At 41.6% G+C, this 19,973-nt stretch overlaps 1 protein-coding gene across 4 annotated transcripts in view; it reads left to right on the plus strand.

Annotated features, from left to right (window-relative positions):
• cacna1ba (calcium channel, voltage-dependent, N type, alpha 1B subunit, a) overlaps positions 1 to 19,973 on the plus strand; it is an 84,727-nt gene that overhangs the window by 55,797 nt on the left and 8,957 nt on the right. For 2 of the 4 annotated variants that reach the window (XM_044026771.1, XM_044026774.1), the window contains exons 26-45: positions 4,537 to 4,633; positions 5,809 to 5,969; positions 6,045 to 6,182; positions 7,315 to 7,516; positions 7,628 to 7,792; positions 7,899 to 8,009; positions 8,194 to 8,277; positions 8,998 to 9,003; positions 10,507 to 10,512; positions 10,784 to 10,900; positions 11,233 to 11,298; positions 11,391 to 11,494; positions 11,930 to 12,080; positions 12,828 to 12,955; positions 14,119 to 14,215; positions 15,817 to 15,922; positions 16,370 to 16,477; positions 18,093 to 18,205; positions 18,664 to 18,729; positions 19,128 to 19,258. In XM_044026771.1, the coding sequence (XP_043882706.1) occupies positions 4,537 to 4,633; positions 5,809 to 5,969; positions 6,045 to 6,182; positions 7,315 to 7,516; positions 7,628 to 7,792; positions 7,899 to 8,009; positions 8,194 to 8,277; positions 8,998 to 9,003; positions 10,507 to 10,512; positions 10,784 to 10,900; positions 11,233 to 11,298; positions 11,391 to 11,494; positions 11,930 to 12,080; positions 12,828 to 12,955; positions 14,119 to 14,215; positions 15,817 to 15,922; positions 16,370 to 16,477; positions 18,093 to 18,205; positions 18,664 to 18,729; positions 19,128 to 19,258 (2,157 nt within the window). Of the gene's footprint in view, positions 1 to 2,208; positions 2,230 to 4,536; positions 4,634 to 5,808; positions 5,970 to 6,044; positions 6,183 to 7,314; positions 7,517 to 7,627; positions 7,793 to 7,898; positions 8,010 to 8,193; positions 8,278 to 8,997; positions 9,004 to 10,506; positions 10,513 to 10,783; positions 10,901 to 11,232; positions 11,299 to 11,390; positions 11,495 to 11,929; positions 12,081 to 12,827; positions 12,956 to 14,118; positions 14,216 to 15,816; positions 15,923 to 16,369; positions 16,478 to 18,092; positions 18,206 to 18,663; positions 18,730 to 19,076; positions 19,259 to 19,973 lie in introns of all 4 variants that reach the window. The other 2 variants (XM_044026770.1, XM_044026773.1) reach the window with 2 other exon arrangements.

Genomic DNA, 19,973 nt, shown 5'->3' on the forward strand with positions numbered 1-19,973 from the left:
ACTTAGATAAATGTCATACATTATAGCGTACCATGGGTTAAATGCAGAGGGGATTAATACATGCGGGCCACATGCAGCAGAGGTCACATGCGAGACCTCTGCCCTAAAAAGCGAGTTCCTCTCCTGTACTAAAAGACGTCCCAGCATGTCTTTGCTTGAAAAGACACGGAGCATATGAGGTGAAATTGCTTGTGAGAACGAGTGTCAGTTGTCTGAAGCACATCCCATCTCGTCGTCCATCTCGGACCTTCGTGTGCTTGTCAATCACGTGTTCGTCATCATCCTCTCCTCTTCTCTAAACCTCTGCTGGGAGGTGTTTTCATCAGCACTTTGCTCTGCTTGGACTGGAACGACACCATCAGTCTCACACTCTCCATTATTGATTCACTAATGGAGCAAAGCAAGCTGCTGTCGGAGGGCATGAGCACATCATCGGTCGTCTTTGTGGTTTCAGCATGCATGTTACATCGACTGTATGACACGTGTGCTGCTCACTGTAGGATTCTAATGACTGACCTCAGGTCTGTACTGACGCATCATTTCCATTTACATGCATTTTGTATCTGTCAGACTCAGCAGCACCAGATACGTGTTTGGATGAACTAAAGCAGCATTTGTAAATATCTTTGAGTGACTTACAGTGACTATAGTTGGTCTACGCTACGGCACACCAAGACATTTGGGACAATGCTTCCATCTTTGTGGCAAGAGTTTGAGGTTTTGAATCTCAGTGAGAGCCAGGCCTTCACATCCTACAGTGGCCGCCATTTTGGACCACCGTGTTGACTGTTGAGCTGTGATGCTAACTGAAGGCTACGTCTTTCTGAGAGAGCTGGTCCTGGCTCTGTAGTTTGACCTATTACCTGCAGTGCTGTCCTGCTCGTTCACATTCCAATGATAAGACAATACTGATTTGTCCACATCCTTAAAACGCTGACACTTTTGTTATTATGTATACGCTCATCAGCCAGACGTGTTAAAGTTAGAATAAAGAAAGAAAATCGGAGGTTTTTCAATGCTAGGACTTGGGAACATTTACGTTGAATGTTGGCTCTGCCTAATTGTTTGTTCCTAAGAATCTTGAAGGTAAAACTATCATAATAACTATATAATAAAAAACAATAGCTACTCAGGTGCAGTCATTTAAAAATGCTAATCTTTGAAAACGATTGCGCTTTCATAACTAATCAAATATATTTTTTACATATTTTCCTTCATACTTGTTATTGTTGTTGTTATGTCATGTTATTATTTCATAATGTTAATTATTAAAGAGGGCTTAGGCTGGGATTGTATCCTCAATGTTCCACATACTGTGAGAACCATTAAAGAAACTCAAAAAATGATTTACAAATGCTCTTTGGATCCAGATAGGTAGACTCGTTTGATTGACAGCTGTCACTCAGTCGTCATGCATGTCCTTGGAAGTGTCTGCTCACCATCTGATCAACTGCCTGTGGCAGCGACAACAAACCATAGCGTCTCCATCCAAGTTGAAGCCATGAATCTGTCATTTCACCCCCATGAACCTCAGGGTGCATTTTAAGTGAAAGCAATGCTAGTCTGGCTTCAGTGCTGGGATTATATATCCAATTCATTCTTCTTTTATTATAGTTAAAACTAGTGTAGGACGGCGTATTAGGGCCCACTATGAAGAATAATACGGACCCGGGGAGGGGGCTAATATTTCAAATAAAAAAGTAGCAGATTTATGAGTTTATAAGTAGCAAATCTATGAGAAAATAAAGTCACAGTGGATGTTTTCAGCACCACAGACAGCGTCAGATTGCTGGCCACCTGTGAACCAGCAATACAAAGGAGATTATAGTAATCAGTGGGTTCCCAGTGGACTGTCTGCGACTTTATTTTCTCATATATATGTGTGTATGTATATACATATATATATATGTATATATATATATATATATATATATATATACATATATATATATGTATATATATATATATATATATATATGTACAGATTTATATATACATACGTATGTATATATGCTGTAGTTGAGTCCATTGCAGATCCATTCTCTTCTGGGGTTTATTCCCTCAGTTAAAATCTCACATGTGTTTTGTCACGAATGGAAAACTATGGTGTTGTCATCTGATGCAGACGTTACGCTTTATTCTGTTCGTATGTGTGAAGCATCCATAAAATTGCTGTACCTTGTTTTACCACTGTTTTCCCCCAAGTAGATCGCAACAAGGTGTGACCAGGTGGGGAGCTCTCCTCTGAAATCACCCACACCCCTTTGACTCCACCCCCACCCTGTACCCACATCTTAACCCTGACCCTTCCTCACCCCCTTCTAACTGCCATTCTTCTAATTCTTAGATCAGCATCATGTATTTTAACCTTTGTCTGACAGTTTTCAGATGAAACACCCATGATTTTAACCATTTTCATTCCAAAATGTTTTTGTTTTTCTAACTTTAATAAGACAGTTATTTTATTTTTTGTGTTTTAACAGCAGTCCATTTCACTTCTAGCTGTGATTTTTTTTTTTTTAAGGAAAAACCTGTACACACCACAGCAGTGTAACCTGCTGATAATGTCGTGCCTGATCAGTGTAATGTTGTTAGCAGGTGGCTAAAGGACCAACTATATATATTTTTGTGCTGAATGAGAAAGAACTGATGAATATGGTAGTGAGTATTTTATGAAGGAGTGAAAGCACCTGGTGCTTTGAAAACTTGCTTTGTTGAATCTTTTTGCCGATTATCTGATATTAGACTTAGACGTGTTACCAAAATATACTACACATCTTTGTTTAGTATTGTTTAAAGATCTATTTGACCTCGATCAGTGCCCCTGAGTGTAAGCTTTCTACAGGAAGGGTAAAAAGGGTAGAAAATCCTAAAAGTTGCAGTAAACCCTTCATACCTGACAGTCCACAGCCTCCATGCTACAATGGAAAGGTTTTTCAGGCATATAGGAAAGAGCCCAGCCATGTCCACAGGCTTCAAAAGCAAATCTTTTCCACACCCACTCAGTGCTCTTTTCACCACTTGACAACGTCCCCTGTCACAACCCCACAGTTTGCTGCTCGGGGCTGTGAAGCAGTAGGTCTGAGTCACACCGTGTCACACTGAGGTTATGGATCTTTGACAGAAAATGTCGACTTGCTTTGGGTTAGGATTGTGTTGATGTCCCAAGTCGAGGAGTTCAATCTTTGGACTTTGCTGAACGTGGACTGCCCTGTGAGGTGTACTGGTGCATGTGACTTCTGGATCAGAGTAGCCTGGGTGAACCAAGCCGAGTCTGCCAGCACTTTTATTTTAGTTCCTCTGAGTTTTTTTCCCCTCAGATTGCTTATCAAAATCTTTTTCACAACATCACTGTGTCGTTTTCTCGCAGCAAACACACACTGCGATTTCCGACTTTTGGATAACGCTAGAACTGTTTTCATAGTTTAACGTTAAAAGAGCAATAATTAGTCTGAGTGTGAAGACACCATAAAACACAACGTCACATATTTCTTTGAGTTTTCGTCGAATCTTCGACTTTGTTGTTATGTCGTGCAGTTTCTTGATGCTCTGGGCTGTTGTGTAAATATTCTTCTCAACATAACCCAGTTTTGTTTGCTTCAGTTTCAGAGATAGATCACATTTGGCAAAAGGGAGTAATTATGTGTTTCCCGCCAACACATAGGGGTAATAAATTACTGAAATGTCAGAGCCTAATAAATATAAACTGGGTTGTTTTTATGTGGATAGAACCGTAGTCAAAAGGTGAAATGAACTGAGAATGAAAGGGAATGTTCATCCTCTAGTGGTTGAGAATCATCTCAAATGATATTCAAGGCTTTTTCTGAGATGGTGCATGATGTAAATTGACTAAAGCATTGGAACGGTCAATCATTTTAAAGTGCAACCAACATCGAGTTAGCGGAGGTTATAGTGAGTGAAGAATTCCGAAATGTGTGAGAGCTGAGATTTGTTGACTCCTCACAGTACAATATGAGGAAGGAGACTCCAGATGTCTGAACACGTGGCACAGACACAGAGACACGGTATCATCTGCTGCTCTCTTGATCAAGGCAAATATACGACATCAATTCTCTGGACCACCTGTTCAATAACCTTCATTCTAACTATGAAGAGAGTCACTGGTGTGTCAGCACTTGAGCACCACAGTTACTACGTACTCGGGAACAGAATGGAACCTTGATGTTCAAAAAGGAATAATCGAAAATGGCTGGGTACCCACTAACACATAGCATATAACATTATATATATATAACATATAACAACCTCATGTCTGATAATCAAAATGTCTTTAGAACCACACTTTATATGCTGTAAAGGAAACTTTACATATAAATATTTTGCCTCTGTTTCAGGAAGCAGGAGTTCAGCAAACTCTGAGAATAAGCCTGAGTTTTGAGTAAATCAACCTTCGTGAGCACTGTTAAACAAACTCAGAGTTTGCTGAACCCACTTTCTGACACTGCAGGCTGTTTGTAGAAGATTTTGTTGCTGTGTGTGTGTGTGTGGTTTTAACAGAGCGCTTGTTCTCCACAGGGGGACCAAAGGCAAAGACATCAGCACCATCAAGTCACTGAGGGTTCTCCGCGTTCTCAGGCCTCTCAAGACCATCAAACGGCTGCCAAAATTAAAGGTTCCGCTCCCTGATGATCATTGTCAACATTTATTTGGAAATGTCTAACTCAGTTAGCATGGCTCCGCTGGGCTTAGGGCAGAAAATCCTTATTTATTAATGAATGCGTTGCTTGTGTGACCGTTACTCACTGACGGCAACATGAAGAGGGTTTTGGACGTTATGACATCTGAGATTTGTGCACCCTGGGCTGAGACTTTGGATGAGTCTGATACTCAGACTTACACTATATGGACAAAAGTATTTGGCCACACCTGAATTCATACGTCTTAATCCGGCTTTGGTCTAGGTCCCTTATCTCCAGTGAAGGACGATCTTAAGAATCTACCGAATGAATGAGCACAATTTACCATAGAAACTAGGGTTGGTTCATAACTGAACCGATACGGTACCGGTACCGGTATCGGTATCAGGAATTCGGCACCGGTATCAAACGGCACTTTTTAAAAACTTTTAAAATGTTTTCCAGTTCTAAAACAAAGTCTACACTTCTCAGTTTCAGTTTTTTATTAAGAAGATTTAAGAATAAATAAACATTAGTTAATGTTAGTTAATGTTACTTAATTACTATTGAACGTTAAGGACCACCTGATAATTACCTGAACGTGTCAATGTCAAGGTGGATTTCATTCATTTCATTACTTGACTGGCTTTCAGGGTTGTTGCTATTAGCAGTGCTAGTAGTAGCACTGCTACTAGCGTTGGTAGCTGATGCAGCAGTCGTGCATTCTTCAGCTTTTAGATAAATCCCGTGTTTGACCAGGTGCTTCATCAGGTTTGAGGTGTTTCCTCGGCCGCCTTGCATTTTGTGAATATATTACATTGAGCGCTGTTTGCGTCTATTTGTGTGATTTTTCAGCCACACTTTTGACTGCGTTGGTCTCGCCATTATTGCTGTCATGCTCTCGTAGTCTTAAGCTCTCCCAGACATCTCAAGTGAACCAGTACTTGGTAGTACTGACGCCAATCGGTACCAAGCACAAAAAGTACCGGCTCTCGTGCCCAAACCCTAATAGAAATCTTGAGGAAAGTCATTCAACTTACACAAGCAATGAGATGTAAAAGTTAGCTTTGGGTTTGGCGTGAATGACTGAAAGGGAAGTGTCCCCAGTGTCCAACGTGTGCGTAGGATTTTACGCTGTAACATGTGTGCGTGTGTGTGTGTGTGTCCTCAGGCAGTGTTCGACTGTGTGGTCAACTCTTTGAAGAACGTGCTGAACATCCTCATCGTCTACATCCTCTTCATGTTCATCTTCGCCGTCATTGCCGTTCAGCTCTTCAAAGGAAAGTTCTTCCACTGCACCGACGAGTCCAAGGGTCTGAAGAAGGACTGCAAGTTAGTAGTCTCAAGCTTCTCTAACTTCTCCGCCGCCGTCGCGCTCAGCCTCATCTTTGCCTTCATGTTTTCCAGAGGACAGTTCCTGCACTACGAGAAAGACGGGTTCACTGTCGAGCAGAGAAAGTGGGAGAAATACAACTTCCATTATGACAACGTGCTGTGGGCCTTCCTCACGCTCTTCACCGTCTCCACCGGAGAAGGCTGGCCGACGTAAGTACAGCTGACTTCAGCTCTCGCCGAGGATTCATCATCGTAACTTCGTAAGAGAGTTTGGATATTTAAAGAAATGCAGGAAAAGAACATGAAACAAAGGTTTGTAAGACATTAAAAGAATCTTTCAGGTTTTAATATAGAGACTCCACTGTGTTAGGAGCACTATCTCGCCTGTCTAGTGTGCTAGATGTTGTTGATAGGGAATCAGAGTCATTTGGTGTCGGGACGTAAACCACACTGAACGATCACTTCGAATGAATGAATGAATGAAAGAAAAACATCAGGAAACATCTTGGGCTACGACTAACGATTCTTTTTAATCATATTTGATTAATCAAGTAATTGTTTGGTCTATAAAATGTCAGAAATTGTTGAAAAGCGTGTATGTTTTCTTTGTTAAGAAACCAGAAAATATTCACGTTCAAGGAGATGAAAAGTCTCGCTTTAATCTGAAATATAATAAGTTGAATAATAAGTTCATAGAAATGTATTGCTTATCGCAGCTTTAACATTAGTTCTCTCTTTAGATGTAGCACATAACCATCATGAGGTTTAATGAACTGTCATCTGTGGCTCTGTATAAAACAAGCGTAGAGTTATATCCTGTGGGCTCGCTGTGAGCTCTGGGTGTTCTTAACGCTAAATGATGTGGCATTTATGAGGCAGGCAGGAACAGAGGAAACATGCTGGTGAGGGGCGTCAGAGAAAATGAATAACATCTATCAAAGGGATCGTGCGGCTGTTTGTTCTGTGTTTGCTGAGACACTGAAATCCATCATTTCCGAGGGAATGCAAACGTACCTGACTAACTGTAACTGATGTATCAGACACATCAGCGTCATTCATCCAGGTCGCAGCTGCTCACGACCACACGTCCCCTTTCTTTTTAGTTTGGCAAAATAAACCTTTATTATAAAATCCTAAAATTGCTCTTTGGTAAATATAAATCAGTTTCAGCTCTGTTTATGTGATTGGGTAAAAAAAATGATTATACACTGGCACAGAGGGGCCACATGGCAGGATGGTGGCTAGTGCTGTTGCCTCACAACAAGAAGGTCTAGTGCCAGTCTAGTGCAGTATGTCGCTGTGTTACTGTCTCTCACCCATCGTTGCTCTCCTTTGCTTCCAGTGTACTGAAGCACTCTGTCGATGCCACCTTCGAAGACCAGGGTCCCAGTCCAGGCTACCGGATAGAAATGTCCATCTTCTATGTGGTCTACTTTGTGGTCTTTCCTTTCTTCTTTGTCAACATCTTTGTGGCTCTGATCATCATCACGTTTCAGGAGCAGGGGGACAAGGCTCTGTCTGGGTGCAGCCTGGAGAAGAATAAGGTAAAGCACTGACACTGAGGTGGGGAATCAAGGGTTCTCAGCCAGTGCCGTGATTGTCCAGAGATGAGAACACGTAACGTACCCTGCGTATGTGTGGTTCTTTGGTTCCAGAGAGCTTGTATTGACTTTGCCATAAACGCCAAACCTCTGACGCGCTACATGCCCAAGAACAAGCAGTCCTTCCAGTACAGGATGTGGAAGTTTGTGGTGTCGCCTCCGTTTGAGTACTCCATCATGATCATGATCGCTCTCAACACGGTGGTCCTCATGATGAAGGTAAGAGCTTTTCAAGAGGATATGAATCATTTAGTAGAGACGTCAGTCCTGGTTTCACTCTCATGATGAGTCCAGCAGGTCTCACTCATCTCCCTCTGTCTTTTAGTTCCACGAAGCTCCAGACTTCTATAAAGCAATGCTGAAGTACCTCAACTTCGTCTTCACCACTCTCTTCTCTCTGGAGTGTATCCTCAAGATCATTGCTTTTGGTCCACTGGTGAGTGAGTGAGTGAGTGAGTGAGTGAGTGAGTGAGTGAGCAAGAGATCCTGATCAGAGCTGGTGTTAACGTCTGTCCTGAGTGAGACGATCATCAAATGGACCACATCATCTCTCTCTCTCTCTCTCTCTCTCTCTCTCTCTCTCTCTCTCTCTCCTCCCCTCATCTCTCTCTCTCTCTCAGAACTACCTAAAGGACGCCTGGAACGTGTTTGACTTTGTGACAGTGTTGGGAAGCATCACTGACATCGTGGTGACTGAGATCAATGTAAGTGCACCCTCCCTCACCCACTCACCCTAGGTGGGGCTGACGGACACACAGCCCTGCTGCTGATGATGAGCAGCACAGACAGACAGACAGACAGACACAGTCCACAGTCCTGCTGCTGATGATGAGCAGCACAGACAGACACACACACACACACACACACAGACACACACCTGCTGATGATGATGAGCAGCACAGACAGACAGACAGACAGACAGACAGACACACACACATGATGAGCAGCACAGACAGAGACAGACAGACAGACACACAGAGTTGCTGCTGATGATGAGCAGCACAGACAGACACACACACACAGACAGACACACAGTCCTGATGATGACAGACAGACACAGCACACAGACAGACACACAGACAGACAGACAGACAGACACACAGTCCTGATGGATGATGATGACAGCACAGACAGACACACAGATGATGATGATGATGATGATGAGCAGCACAGACAGACACACAGCAGCTGTCAGACAGGGAGCTGTGGAGTGTTTTTTTATGTGTGTACACATTTGACTGACTCATGTGTGTGTTGTTTGTTGACCTGTATCAGTTGATGTTGTACAATATGACTGTTCCCCTTCTCTCATCCCTCTGTCTTCCTCTCTGCTGTCCTTACTCTCCGTCTCTTTCTCTCCTCGTCCACATTGTCCTCGTGTCACTTGTGGTCACTGCTGTTGCCCTGGTCCCAAACTTCACTAGACCAAGGTGAGTGACATTCAAAAAGTGTTTCATCCGATTGACACATGAATCTAAATTCTTTTATATAAGTCAGGAGAGAAGCACTAAAAAAAGAACAATCATCATTTAAGGTTTCCCTTTCTGGCGCGGTGTGTTTTATTGTAGCCGGAACTCAGAATTTCCAACGTCAAATCTCAACACTTCATTTGTGGACACTTCTTTGTGTTTTCAGTTGTGCTTTACTGGTACAATGCTGCCATCACCTCTGTCATACTTTTGCTCATTGCAGGGTTCCACTGGTCCTTTGCTGCGCGTCTTCCCCCCTTTTATTCTACTCTATTCTATTCAATAAAGGCAAAAATCCAAAAAAACAAATCCCTTTGTCTGTGCAGCATGGAAACTGCCCGGCGACACAAGATCTAAACACTAAAGTGAAAACATGATCGAGTCGTGTGGAGCTGACAATGCTTTGAATGTAACAGACTTTTCAAAGTTACGTACTATACTTTTAAAGAAGTAAATGCTGTAAATCTGACTTAAAGTATTTATAGTGTTTAAGGGTATTTTATATTTACAATACTGAGTACTTAAATAGTATTTATAGTGTTTTTTATACTTATTACAATACTTAAAGTATTTATAGTGTTTATAGTACTTTTAAAGTATTTTAGTACAAATTTTTTAGAGTATTTATAATTTTAAAGTATTTATAGTAGTAGTAGTACTTTGTAAAGTATTTATAGTGTATTTATACTTACAATTATTTATAGTGTTTAAGAATATAGTACTTTTACAATACTTAAAGAGTATTTATAGTGTTTAAAGTATTTACTTTAAAGTATTTACTTAAAAGTATTTACAATACTTAAAGGAGTATTTATAAAGAGTACAATACTTAAAGAGTATTTATAGTGTTTAAGGAGTATTTATAGTACTTTTAAAGAGTATTTACAATACTTAAACAGTATTTATAGTGTTTAAGGAGTATTTATAGTACTTAAAGAGTATTTACAATACTTAAAGAGTATTTATAGTATTTAAGGAGTATTTATAGTACTTTTAAAGAGCTACAAATACCTTAAAGAGTATTTATATATCTATGAGTATTTATAGTACTTTAAAGAGCACAATACTTAAAGAGTATTTATAGTGTTTAAAGAGTATTTATAGTACTTTTAAAGAGTATTTACAATACTTAAAGAGTATTTATAGTGTTTAAGGAGTATTTATAGTACTTTTAAAGAGTTTTTACAGTACTTAAAGAGTATTTATAATATTTAAGGAGTATTTATAGTACTTTTAAAGAGTATTTACAATACTTAAATAGTATTTATAGTGTTTAAGGAGTATTTATAGTACTTTTAAAGAGTTTTTACATACTTAAAGAGTATTTATAATGACTGTTCCCTTTCTCTCATCCCTCTGTCTTCCTCTCTGCTGTCTTTACTCTCCGTCTCTTTCTCTTGCCGTCCCCGTTGTCATCTTGTCACTTGTGGTCACTGCTGTTGCCCTGGTCCCAAACTTCACTAGACGACGGTGAGTGACATTCAAAAAGTGTTTCATCCGATCGACACATAAATATAAATTCTTTTATATAAATATATATATTCTAGCATTTAAAGGGTATTTATGGTGCTTTTAAAGAGTATTTATAGTACTTAAAGGGTGTTTATAGTACTTGCAGGTTTGTGTATTTTTGCTTGGTGAAGGGGATCAGCATTTTATCAGCTGATCATTAGTATTTTGTTGTCGAGTGTTGATTTCCTGTGTGTGTGTGTGTGCGTGCGCGTGTGTGTGCGTTCAACAGGACAGGCTGTTGAACCCGAGCTTCCTGAGGCTGTTCAGAGCTGCTCGGCTCATCAAGCTGCTGAGGAAGGGCAACACCATCCGCATCCTGCTGTGGACCTTCGTCCAGTCCTTCAAGGTGCCGCTTACATGCGTTATCACGTGTTCACACGTGTTCACTCGTACCACGTGAACTGTACTGTATGTGAACACACACACACACACACACACACACACACAGACACAACAGGTTGGCGCAGCTATCCTTCAGAGCACTCGCATTGACTTAATTAACGTGGACAGCATAAACTCAGTTAACGACTAACCGTAACCAAACCACAATGCAAAACTGAACCAGTTCCTCAGAAATGAGGTTCTGGGTCAGTGTTTGTGACACATACACACGGCTGAAGTCACTGACAGTGTGTTGAAATAATAAAGTGTGCTTTGGTTGCCTGTTGTTCTCTGTAGGCGCTGCCTTATGTTTGCCTGCTGATTGCGATGCTGTTCTTCATATACGCCATCATCGGGATGCAGGTGCTCACTTATTTTTCCCACAGAGATTCACTGTTAAAATGTTGGACGTGACACATGGTGACGATGTCACGCTCGCTGTGTCTCTGCTGCAGGTGTTTGGCAACATTAAGCTGAATACTCAAGACACTGAAGACCCAGCCATCGATGAACATAACAACTTCCGCACGTTCCTCCAGGCTCTCATGCTGCTCTTCAGGTATGACATTATATTATACTGTGTCATAAAGTTTGAATATACATATAAAATAAGGTCAGACCGGGACAGCAAGAAGATTGTTGGCTTGCACTAGTTTTTGAGACACCAGTTTGTTTGTAAAGGATCTTAAAAGTAATGGCAGCACGTCCTGGAGTACAAGATTATACACATGAGTCTTTAGCTCATTTTCTTCACGCACAGTCACATGGTCACTGTTACCTCGCTGTATTTTGCTTTTAAATTCTTTCAATGAAACATTGAGATCAGTACAAAAATCAAGTCACGTCCGCTCCACATTTTTTATTCAACGTTCCGACGTTCTGTCTCTTGAAAGAGACATTAATGTATCATGACTCCCATTATTCATTCCCTATCAACCTGGTTATTGAGACTCTGCCTGTCCTCTGTGTCCTCTAATGTCTCCTCTGCTCTCAGGAGTGCGACTGGCGAGGCCTGGCAGGAGATCATGTTGTCGTGTCTGAGCCACCAAGAATGCGACGAGCGATCGGGGTCCCGCGAGAGAGAGTGTGGCAGTGATTTTGCCTACTTCTACTTTGTCTCCTTTATCTTCCTCTGCTCCTTCCTGGTCAGTGCTCAAACACGCTGCCATCACTACCTAAGTAACTCAGCAATACTAGTAGTTTTCCATCTCTGATTCTCCATGTGTTAAGTAATTTGATCTTACATAGCACCACTTCCTTCTAACTGGCTTTCAGAATAAGAAAATAAATAATAACAAAATAAATGATACCTTCTTCTACTAGTTAGTTTTAGTAATATTAATACATAATAGCGATAACAGAAGAAACTGGGTTTCCAGTAACAGTTTGGCAGTGTTACAGTCGTTGTTCTTACAAAATAAAATACACATTTTTGCATTATTTTTAGTTTTGTGGTTAATCCTCGACTGTCATAAAACATGATTTTGCATGTGCACTGAAAAAAGTCAGGTTTTTCGGCACCAGAAGGGGTCGCGACGCACACATTGTTGTTTACATTGTTGTTTAGTTTTAGCCGTCATTCGTTTGTGATACGTCAGTGGTAACAGGAAGTAGTCACACTTCGGGTTTCAGACGCACACCATCGCTGTTTGCCATGCTGTTCGATGCGACCGCTCTCTCTCATGCGACGTGTATCGAATATATACATTACACATATATATATATATATTAGGACCAAATACTGTGAAACAAGCAGGATTATAATCCAGATTTGGAAAAAATGTTGGCAGTTGAGAAATATTCGTAGATTCTGTGTCATTGGGATGAACTGGTTACTGTTCACTGTTTAACGGTCCAAAACCTAGTGGCAGACTTGAATGTGTGTGTTCCAGATGCTGAATCTGTTCGTGGCTGTCATCATGGATAACTTTGAGTACCTAACCAGAGACTCCTCCATTCTGGGACCTCATCACCTGGATGAGTTCATCCGGGTTTGGGCCGAGTATGACCCAGCTGCGTGGTATGTTCACACCTCTGTCTCGGCCCCACGTCATACATGAGTGAAGTGGTGTAAAATGACACCCTAATCTTACTTCTCCCCCCAGACTAAGGTGACTTCATGAGGCCTGGTACGCAGGCTTCACTCCTGTGTTTCATGCAGTCAGCCCACCAATGATCACTGTTTTTGTTCTGAGCTGTCCTCAACATTCATTTATTTATTTATTTATTTATGTGCTTGTTCTTTTCCACAGTGGACGGATTTCCTATAAGGATATGTACAATTTGTTACGCATTATCTCACCCCCCCTCGGCTTAGGGAAGAACTGCCCTAATAGGGTAGCATACAAGGTTTGCAAATACCAGACATTTCCGTCACTGGGGTGGTTTGTGTACCTCTACACCAAGAGACTTTTAAGTGAATGGCTGTGCACCAATGAAATCGCCTTTAGTCTAGAGCATCTGCCCCTCCAAACTGACTGGCTTTGGTTGATGATGCCGGAGTAGAAACAAAGCTTTCAAAGCCACGGCATTGTTCCAACATGCCGTCTACCATGCCTACTTTCTCATGTCGACGCTCTAATGCTTTAAAGGTCGCAGATTTATATAGCATTTATTCCCATTTCTTACATTTCTTGAAAAGTCTCCACGACTTTGCCAGAAAAGAACCCTTAAAAGGAGAACGTGACGACGATTTTTGATCTTTTCAATGTATTTCTATGTTAAAGGAAAGTCAGGCTATGAGTGAAAGCCCCGACTCAGACCTCGGGCTGGCATTGAAACCTTTGTCTCTGTGTAACCTGGTTGAAGTACCAGTGGGATGTCTGCATGCATGCTGAGGCAGACATCCCTGTTACAATGCTGTCATTTCTCTTCCCTCTCATCAGCATCCTGCGTGTTAGGTCAACCTCCTCATCCTCCCCTCTAACCAACCACACTCACTCTCTGCCATCTCATGTTTCCTCTCAGGGACCCTGAGCTCCACAGCGATGCATCCCCGTGCCGCGACACAGTGGCCGAGGATGGCATCCACTCTGCATCTCACTTGAGGAAATCTATTAACACCAGATTTCTGTTTCCCCTTTCCATTATTCTCCTCTTTTTGTTCTCTTTACTCCTCTGCTCCTTCTCTAACTCCCCATCCTTCTCTGTTTGGATTTTATTTGATTTCCTTTCCCTGTGAAGTGGCCGTATCAAGTACTCCGATATGTATCAGATGCTGCTCCACATGTCCCCACCCTTAGGTTTGGGAAAGAAATGTCCGCCAAGAGTCGCCTACAAGGTAGACCCCCTTCCTCCTCTACCTGCTTCCCTGTGCTCGACAAACCTTTCTTCCACTGGTGCAAACTCCAGCCAGTGTCTGTGTTCTGCAGTCGTCCCTCATTTCCTCACTTTTCTTTTTGCTAGCGCTCTGATATCTTTTTTGGCGTAAGCCCCTCCCTCTTCTTTGCTGTTGTTAACTGTTTAGCTTCTTGTGTCGGCGCATTACGATAATAAAATACTTTGGGACACGCTGATTAATAATCCATTAAGATTTTATGTTTATGGAGGAGATTTGCTCCGATGTCATCGTTTGCGTTTAAATGTCAGGCCTATAGTTTTGTGGAGCAGTGTGTGTGTGTGTGTGTGTGTGTGTGTGCGTACGTGTGTGTGTGGAACCTGTGTTGCTCTTCGTATAAGAAAGACTTTTATATGTATGCTTTTCACTTTGTGGTCTTTGCTTTACTTTCCCTGTCATTCTTTCTCACATTTCATCTCAATCTATGCACTTTTGAAAGATCTTAGTGTCAGTGTGTGTGTGTGTGTGTGTGTGTGTGTGTGTTCAAAACTGATTAAGACAAATGAAAAATAGTCTTCATCTGTACCTGATATTACTATGTGAATAGCATGTGATAGATATATACTATACTATATTATTTAAAAAAATAATATAAGTGAAAAGCAGAGGAAAAGTGATAAAATCTAAATAAATAAGTATTAAGTTTGTCAAATGTCACCTGAAGTTTGATGGTAGTTTAAACATGAAGCCAAAAGTAAAGAGCATGCACATACTGCACCTAATGGAAGACGAATGGAATTATTGAGACAATCATCAGATGAGGTCATTGTCAGATGTTGATACCAGGGTAGAGTCGCTTAAATCCAAAATAACAATAACAAATAAAAAAGAAAAGAAAGCCTACTTCTCTGTTTAAATGTGTGTGTGTGTGCGTCCCTGTCCCTCAGCTCTCTCCATCACCGTCTCATTCTGACGCTGGTCTTCTCGTCCTCTCTGCACTGCCACTGAGAGCACATGTATATGAATGCTTTTTGTGTTCAGGGGAGCTCAACTCTTTCAGCAGCAATCACACACGTTTGCATCTCGTGGTGCCATTAGTCCACAATCAACCAACACTTTTCTTTTCCCTGTTTTTCTACTTTTACTTCTTCACTTCACACGTAGAGCACATGCGACCTGATGATTGTCAGGATGTCAAACACAGAGTCGAGCTCCTGCGACTGCCGCGGCACCTCCATGGTTATGCGTCACATGCCTTCTCTCACCTTTTTTTCCGGTCACTGTCACAGTCTTGCACCAGTGCACTTTGACTTGCGGCGTAGTGCATACTGTAGCCAGTAGCAGTGAATGTGAATGTCTAGTTTGTCTCCTCCTGTTTGTTCTTGTGGAGAAGGCTCTTTGTGTGCTGAGCAGTAAACTCTGTAAACCACGGGGGCTTAAATACGAGAGAGCACATCTGGGATAGTTTTTTTTGAACACAGCAGCACACAGATTGATTTCTCCGGCTGTGGGACTGTGTATGTTCAGACTGTTTGTTTTTCACCTCCTGACCTCATGTTGATGGGTTGTTACTCCTCCTCCTCCTCCTCATCTCGTCCTCTCAGCGTCTCGTCAAAATGAACATGCCCATCGCCGACAACAACAGCGTGCACTTCACCTCCACGCTGATGGCGCTGATTCGCACCGCTCTGGACATCAAACTGGCTTCAGGTCAGAGAAACACGAGATCACATATATGAGTAGAAATTACTTCATCTTTCTGTCTTTCAAATGTCTTAAATCCCTCTTTTCTTGAAAATGTGAACACACAGGAACTGGTAGGCACTGTAGGCTTTTATGAAAGTGAAAATCTCAAAATCATATTGTAGCAGTTAAGAATTGATCAGATGCCTCTTGCAGTACACACTGTGTTTCACCTGATCAATCAATTATCAGGTGATCAGACACATGTGAAACACAGTCAATCAAAAGGAAACGCAGGACACGAGGCAAAACTCGACAAGGTGAAGGAAAAACGTCATAAGAAAACCAGAGTGAGAACTGAAAAGAGAAAGAAGCGTGTGTATAATCCAGATGTTGTGACACGAGTCAGTATTGTGCAGCTTTAATGAAGTCTGTCTGTCTGTCTGTCTGTCTGTCTGACCTGTGTATATCCAGGTATGTTAGCCCAGCGACTGTCTGACGCCGAGTTAAAGAAGGAGTTGTCCACAGTGTGGCCCAACCTCTCACAGAAGACCATGGACCTGCTGGTGACGCCACATAAACGTAAGCATCTGTGAGCATGTCACGAGGCCGTGAGTAAGCTGAAGTGTACTCTGGTGGTTGTAACCTTCATTTATGGCAACGAGAAAGTGGAGCGTGTCACACGTTATCGTTGCTCGGTGTATTTTCGTTCCATTGAAACTCATTCTTTATAAACCGACGCTGATAAAAATAAATGAGCAGATGAAATCCTACAACTTAGCATTGCTCGTGGGCCACATAGTAAAAAATATCTCTGTGTTCGTGGGCTTAAAAACACATATGAATTATCAAGGTAATATTCATTAAAATATTTGAAATGCACTGCAGTACAAGGACAATTTCATGAGACCTTGATAAAAATAGATGAGGTTTTATTGATTGAATGTTATACTTTGCCTCATAGATCTATTTGTGTCTCTTTTCTGTAAAAAGCACGAGGTCAAACATCGTTAGACCAACGAACTGTCAGAGATATCAAATTACAAAATCAAATCAAAACGCTCGGCGCTCGCTGTGCCCGACACAGAGCAGCGTCACCTCGGATGAAATCAGACGTCGCTGTCATTACATCCTCGTGTGATCCATAGATTTGTTGTTGACGTGTTATTTTGTTTTTAATGGAAACGTTTTAACCTGACAGTTTGAAAGTTTGTATATGATTAATGTTTTATTTATTTTAGATTTATTTTAAAGTCGCACGGTCATTGTATCTGTATTTAAATATAATATGTACATAAATATATAGCTATATATACACACACACACACACTACTCTACAATGCTGTAATATCTATTTTTCACATTGTATGTATTTTTTAATAAAAATAAATTAATAAATGAAGTTAAATATTGAAAATGTGAAAATAATAACTTTATATATGCGTTTATTAAAAGTATTTCATATGTTCATTTATCAACACTGCCACCATTCAAACAGCAGAACAATACATATATACTTGCTTACTTGAGAAACAGCCACATACTTGTGTACTCCAGTATTTGGAAAGTATATACTCCCAGCGTACTTCTCAAGTACATACATGTCCTGTGCTCGTCACACAAATCACTTCTTCTAAGTTTTATTGCCGGTTCACGAACAACGTATTGGTGCATTATCGCCACCAGCTGGTGTATCCTCACAATTGCAACACAGTATTGGATAAAATATCAGCACACTATTCATGATCGCCCTCTGGTGGTAGCACCCACAGGCCGCGGGTTGAGCCGCGCTGGTGAACAGTGTACAGTGTTAATGCTATTTGTTTCTGAGCTGAGACAGAAAAGGCTCCAGTGTCGTGTATACTTCTACAATGCTGTCAATCAAACAGTGGCTCCGCCCAGATCACTGTTTCCCGAGCCCTCAGAGTGATGATGCCATGGCCGCGTTCTGCGTCCGTCCACGCGGCTGACGCTCGCCGTGCCGCTGTGAACGCTGCGTGTGCTGAGTCATTCCTGTGATGAAGTTTGTTTTGTTTAGTGACCTCCTGGGAATTAAACCAATCACTCACGTTACACAAAAAAAGTTTGTCTCAACTATTAGTGCGACAAGCGGGCAAATAGAGATGAATGAGTGTGAGTCGGCAGAATTGCCCCCTCTCTCCTCCTCTCTTCCTAACATCTCTCCTCTCTTCCTCAGCCAATGAGCTGACAGTAGGGAAGGTGTATGCGGCCCTGATGATCTTTGACTGTTACAAGCAGTATCGAGCGAGGAAGCCGCCGCAGCTGCATCAGAACCCGTCAGACTCCCAGGTACAACATCCACTCAACGCACATGCACGCTCGCTATTGTATGCTGCCTATGGGAGAGGATCAGGGCCACGTGTCACGTCTGTAGTCCAACCACCACATAAACCTATCAAATAAGGCAACAGAAGGTCAGATTATTTGGTAACACTTTAGATTAGGGAACACATAACCACCATTAACTAGGTGCTTACTAACATGCATATAAGTAGCATACCAGACCTTTATTAGTCATTATTAAGCACTTATTAATCAGGAAAAATCTTTATTCATGTTATAATAGAGGTAGAATAAGATTATGCAGAATAAGGTGTTAATACTTGCTTAATAATTACTAATAAAGGGCTATTTATGCATGTTAGTGAGCACCCAGTTAATAGTGAATATGTGTTAGCGATTATTTCAGTTAAAAATGCTGATTTTCTATATTGAGTCTAAGGAGACAAATGTAACTTTCTTTTCAGGAAAGTCTGTCCAATGATTCTTCACGATACGTCGATTCACGGTGGTTTAGATCTTATGATTATCAGGCAAGTGTTAAAATACGTTGCTGCTTGTGTCGCTGCACAGTGTGCGTTGACTTTGTATCAATGCTTCGTTCAACCACGCCTTCAAAAACCTCAACTATCCCCTTTAAGGCACACTGACACGTCACAGTCATAGATTTGACAGTTATGTGCAACAATGTCTACTTCCCCACACACACACACACACAGATGCATTACATAAGAGCATGACTGCAGTAAATGTATATTCTGTGCCCAGTTCTCACACATGCGTGGCATAGAACCCCCCGCTCTCACATCTGGGTCCAGCGATATTCTGCCTGCTGCCTCTGAATGTCTTCAGCATGTTGCCATCCGTCTCTCCCCCACAGTGCGAGGTCGGGGCTTTGTTTAAGCCATTGCTGCCTCTGCCTCACATGCAGGAGAAAGACCAGCCTATGATGAAAAACAGCGTGGAGCCTCCCAGCATTCTTCAGCCCCAGCCCACATCCCACGCCAAGTCCCAGCCACAGACCAGACCCAGCTCCAGCTCTCTCAACAACGGCGGCACACTGTGAGTCCTGCTGACGCCATTTTATGCATGAAGAATAGAATGAATTCAATTCAGTTCACTTTTATTTGTATAAACTCACAACGTGCATCATGTCTGGATACTGAACATAGGGAGGCAGAAACCGTGCAATGTCATAGAGAGAAACCCAACAATTCACACAGACAGAACCAGACTCAAAATCTGCCTCGGCCGGTTGGGGTGAAAGGAAAAATGGGGGACAGAGGAATGGAAAGAGGGAGGGCCCAAAATGATCAGGGACTACTGTGAACTATGTGAAACTCCCCTTCACATTTACATGAAGGGGGCTTTTAATGGCGTCATAAATTTAAGTCGATATGTAAGAGTGTGGGCTGAAAAGTTAATCAGCTGAATAAGACGGAATAAGACAGAAAAATAAACCACATTTGGGTAAATTGTCATCCCACACCCTGACAGTAGACCGTTAATCTCAATGCTGTCCTGATAATCCCAAATGTTATTTCACAGCCTGGTCTGCAGGGTTGCGTCATTGAAGCTGCAAGTGAGTTGACTCACTTAAAGACTGAGAGTCAGATTTACTTGAGGGTTGCACTCTCAATGTATTCAGAGTCAGATAAACTAAAGAAGCACACGGTTTTCAGCTGATTCAGTTACTGACCTTTTTAAGATTCAAGCTTTCTTTATTTGTCCCAGGGGAAATAAAAAGCTGCCACATAAGAAATCCTGGAGGGAGGAC

Source organism: Solea senegalensis, linkage group LG5, assembly GCF_019176455.1.
Source record: "Solea senegalensis isolate Sse05_10M linkage group LG5, IFAPA_SoseM_1, whole genome shotgun sequence".
Lineage (NCBI taxonomy): Eukaryota > Metazoa > Chordata > Actinopteri > Pleuronectiformes > Soleidae > Solea > Solea senegalensis.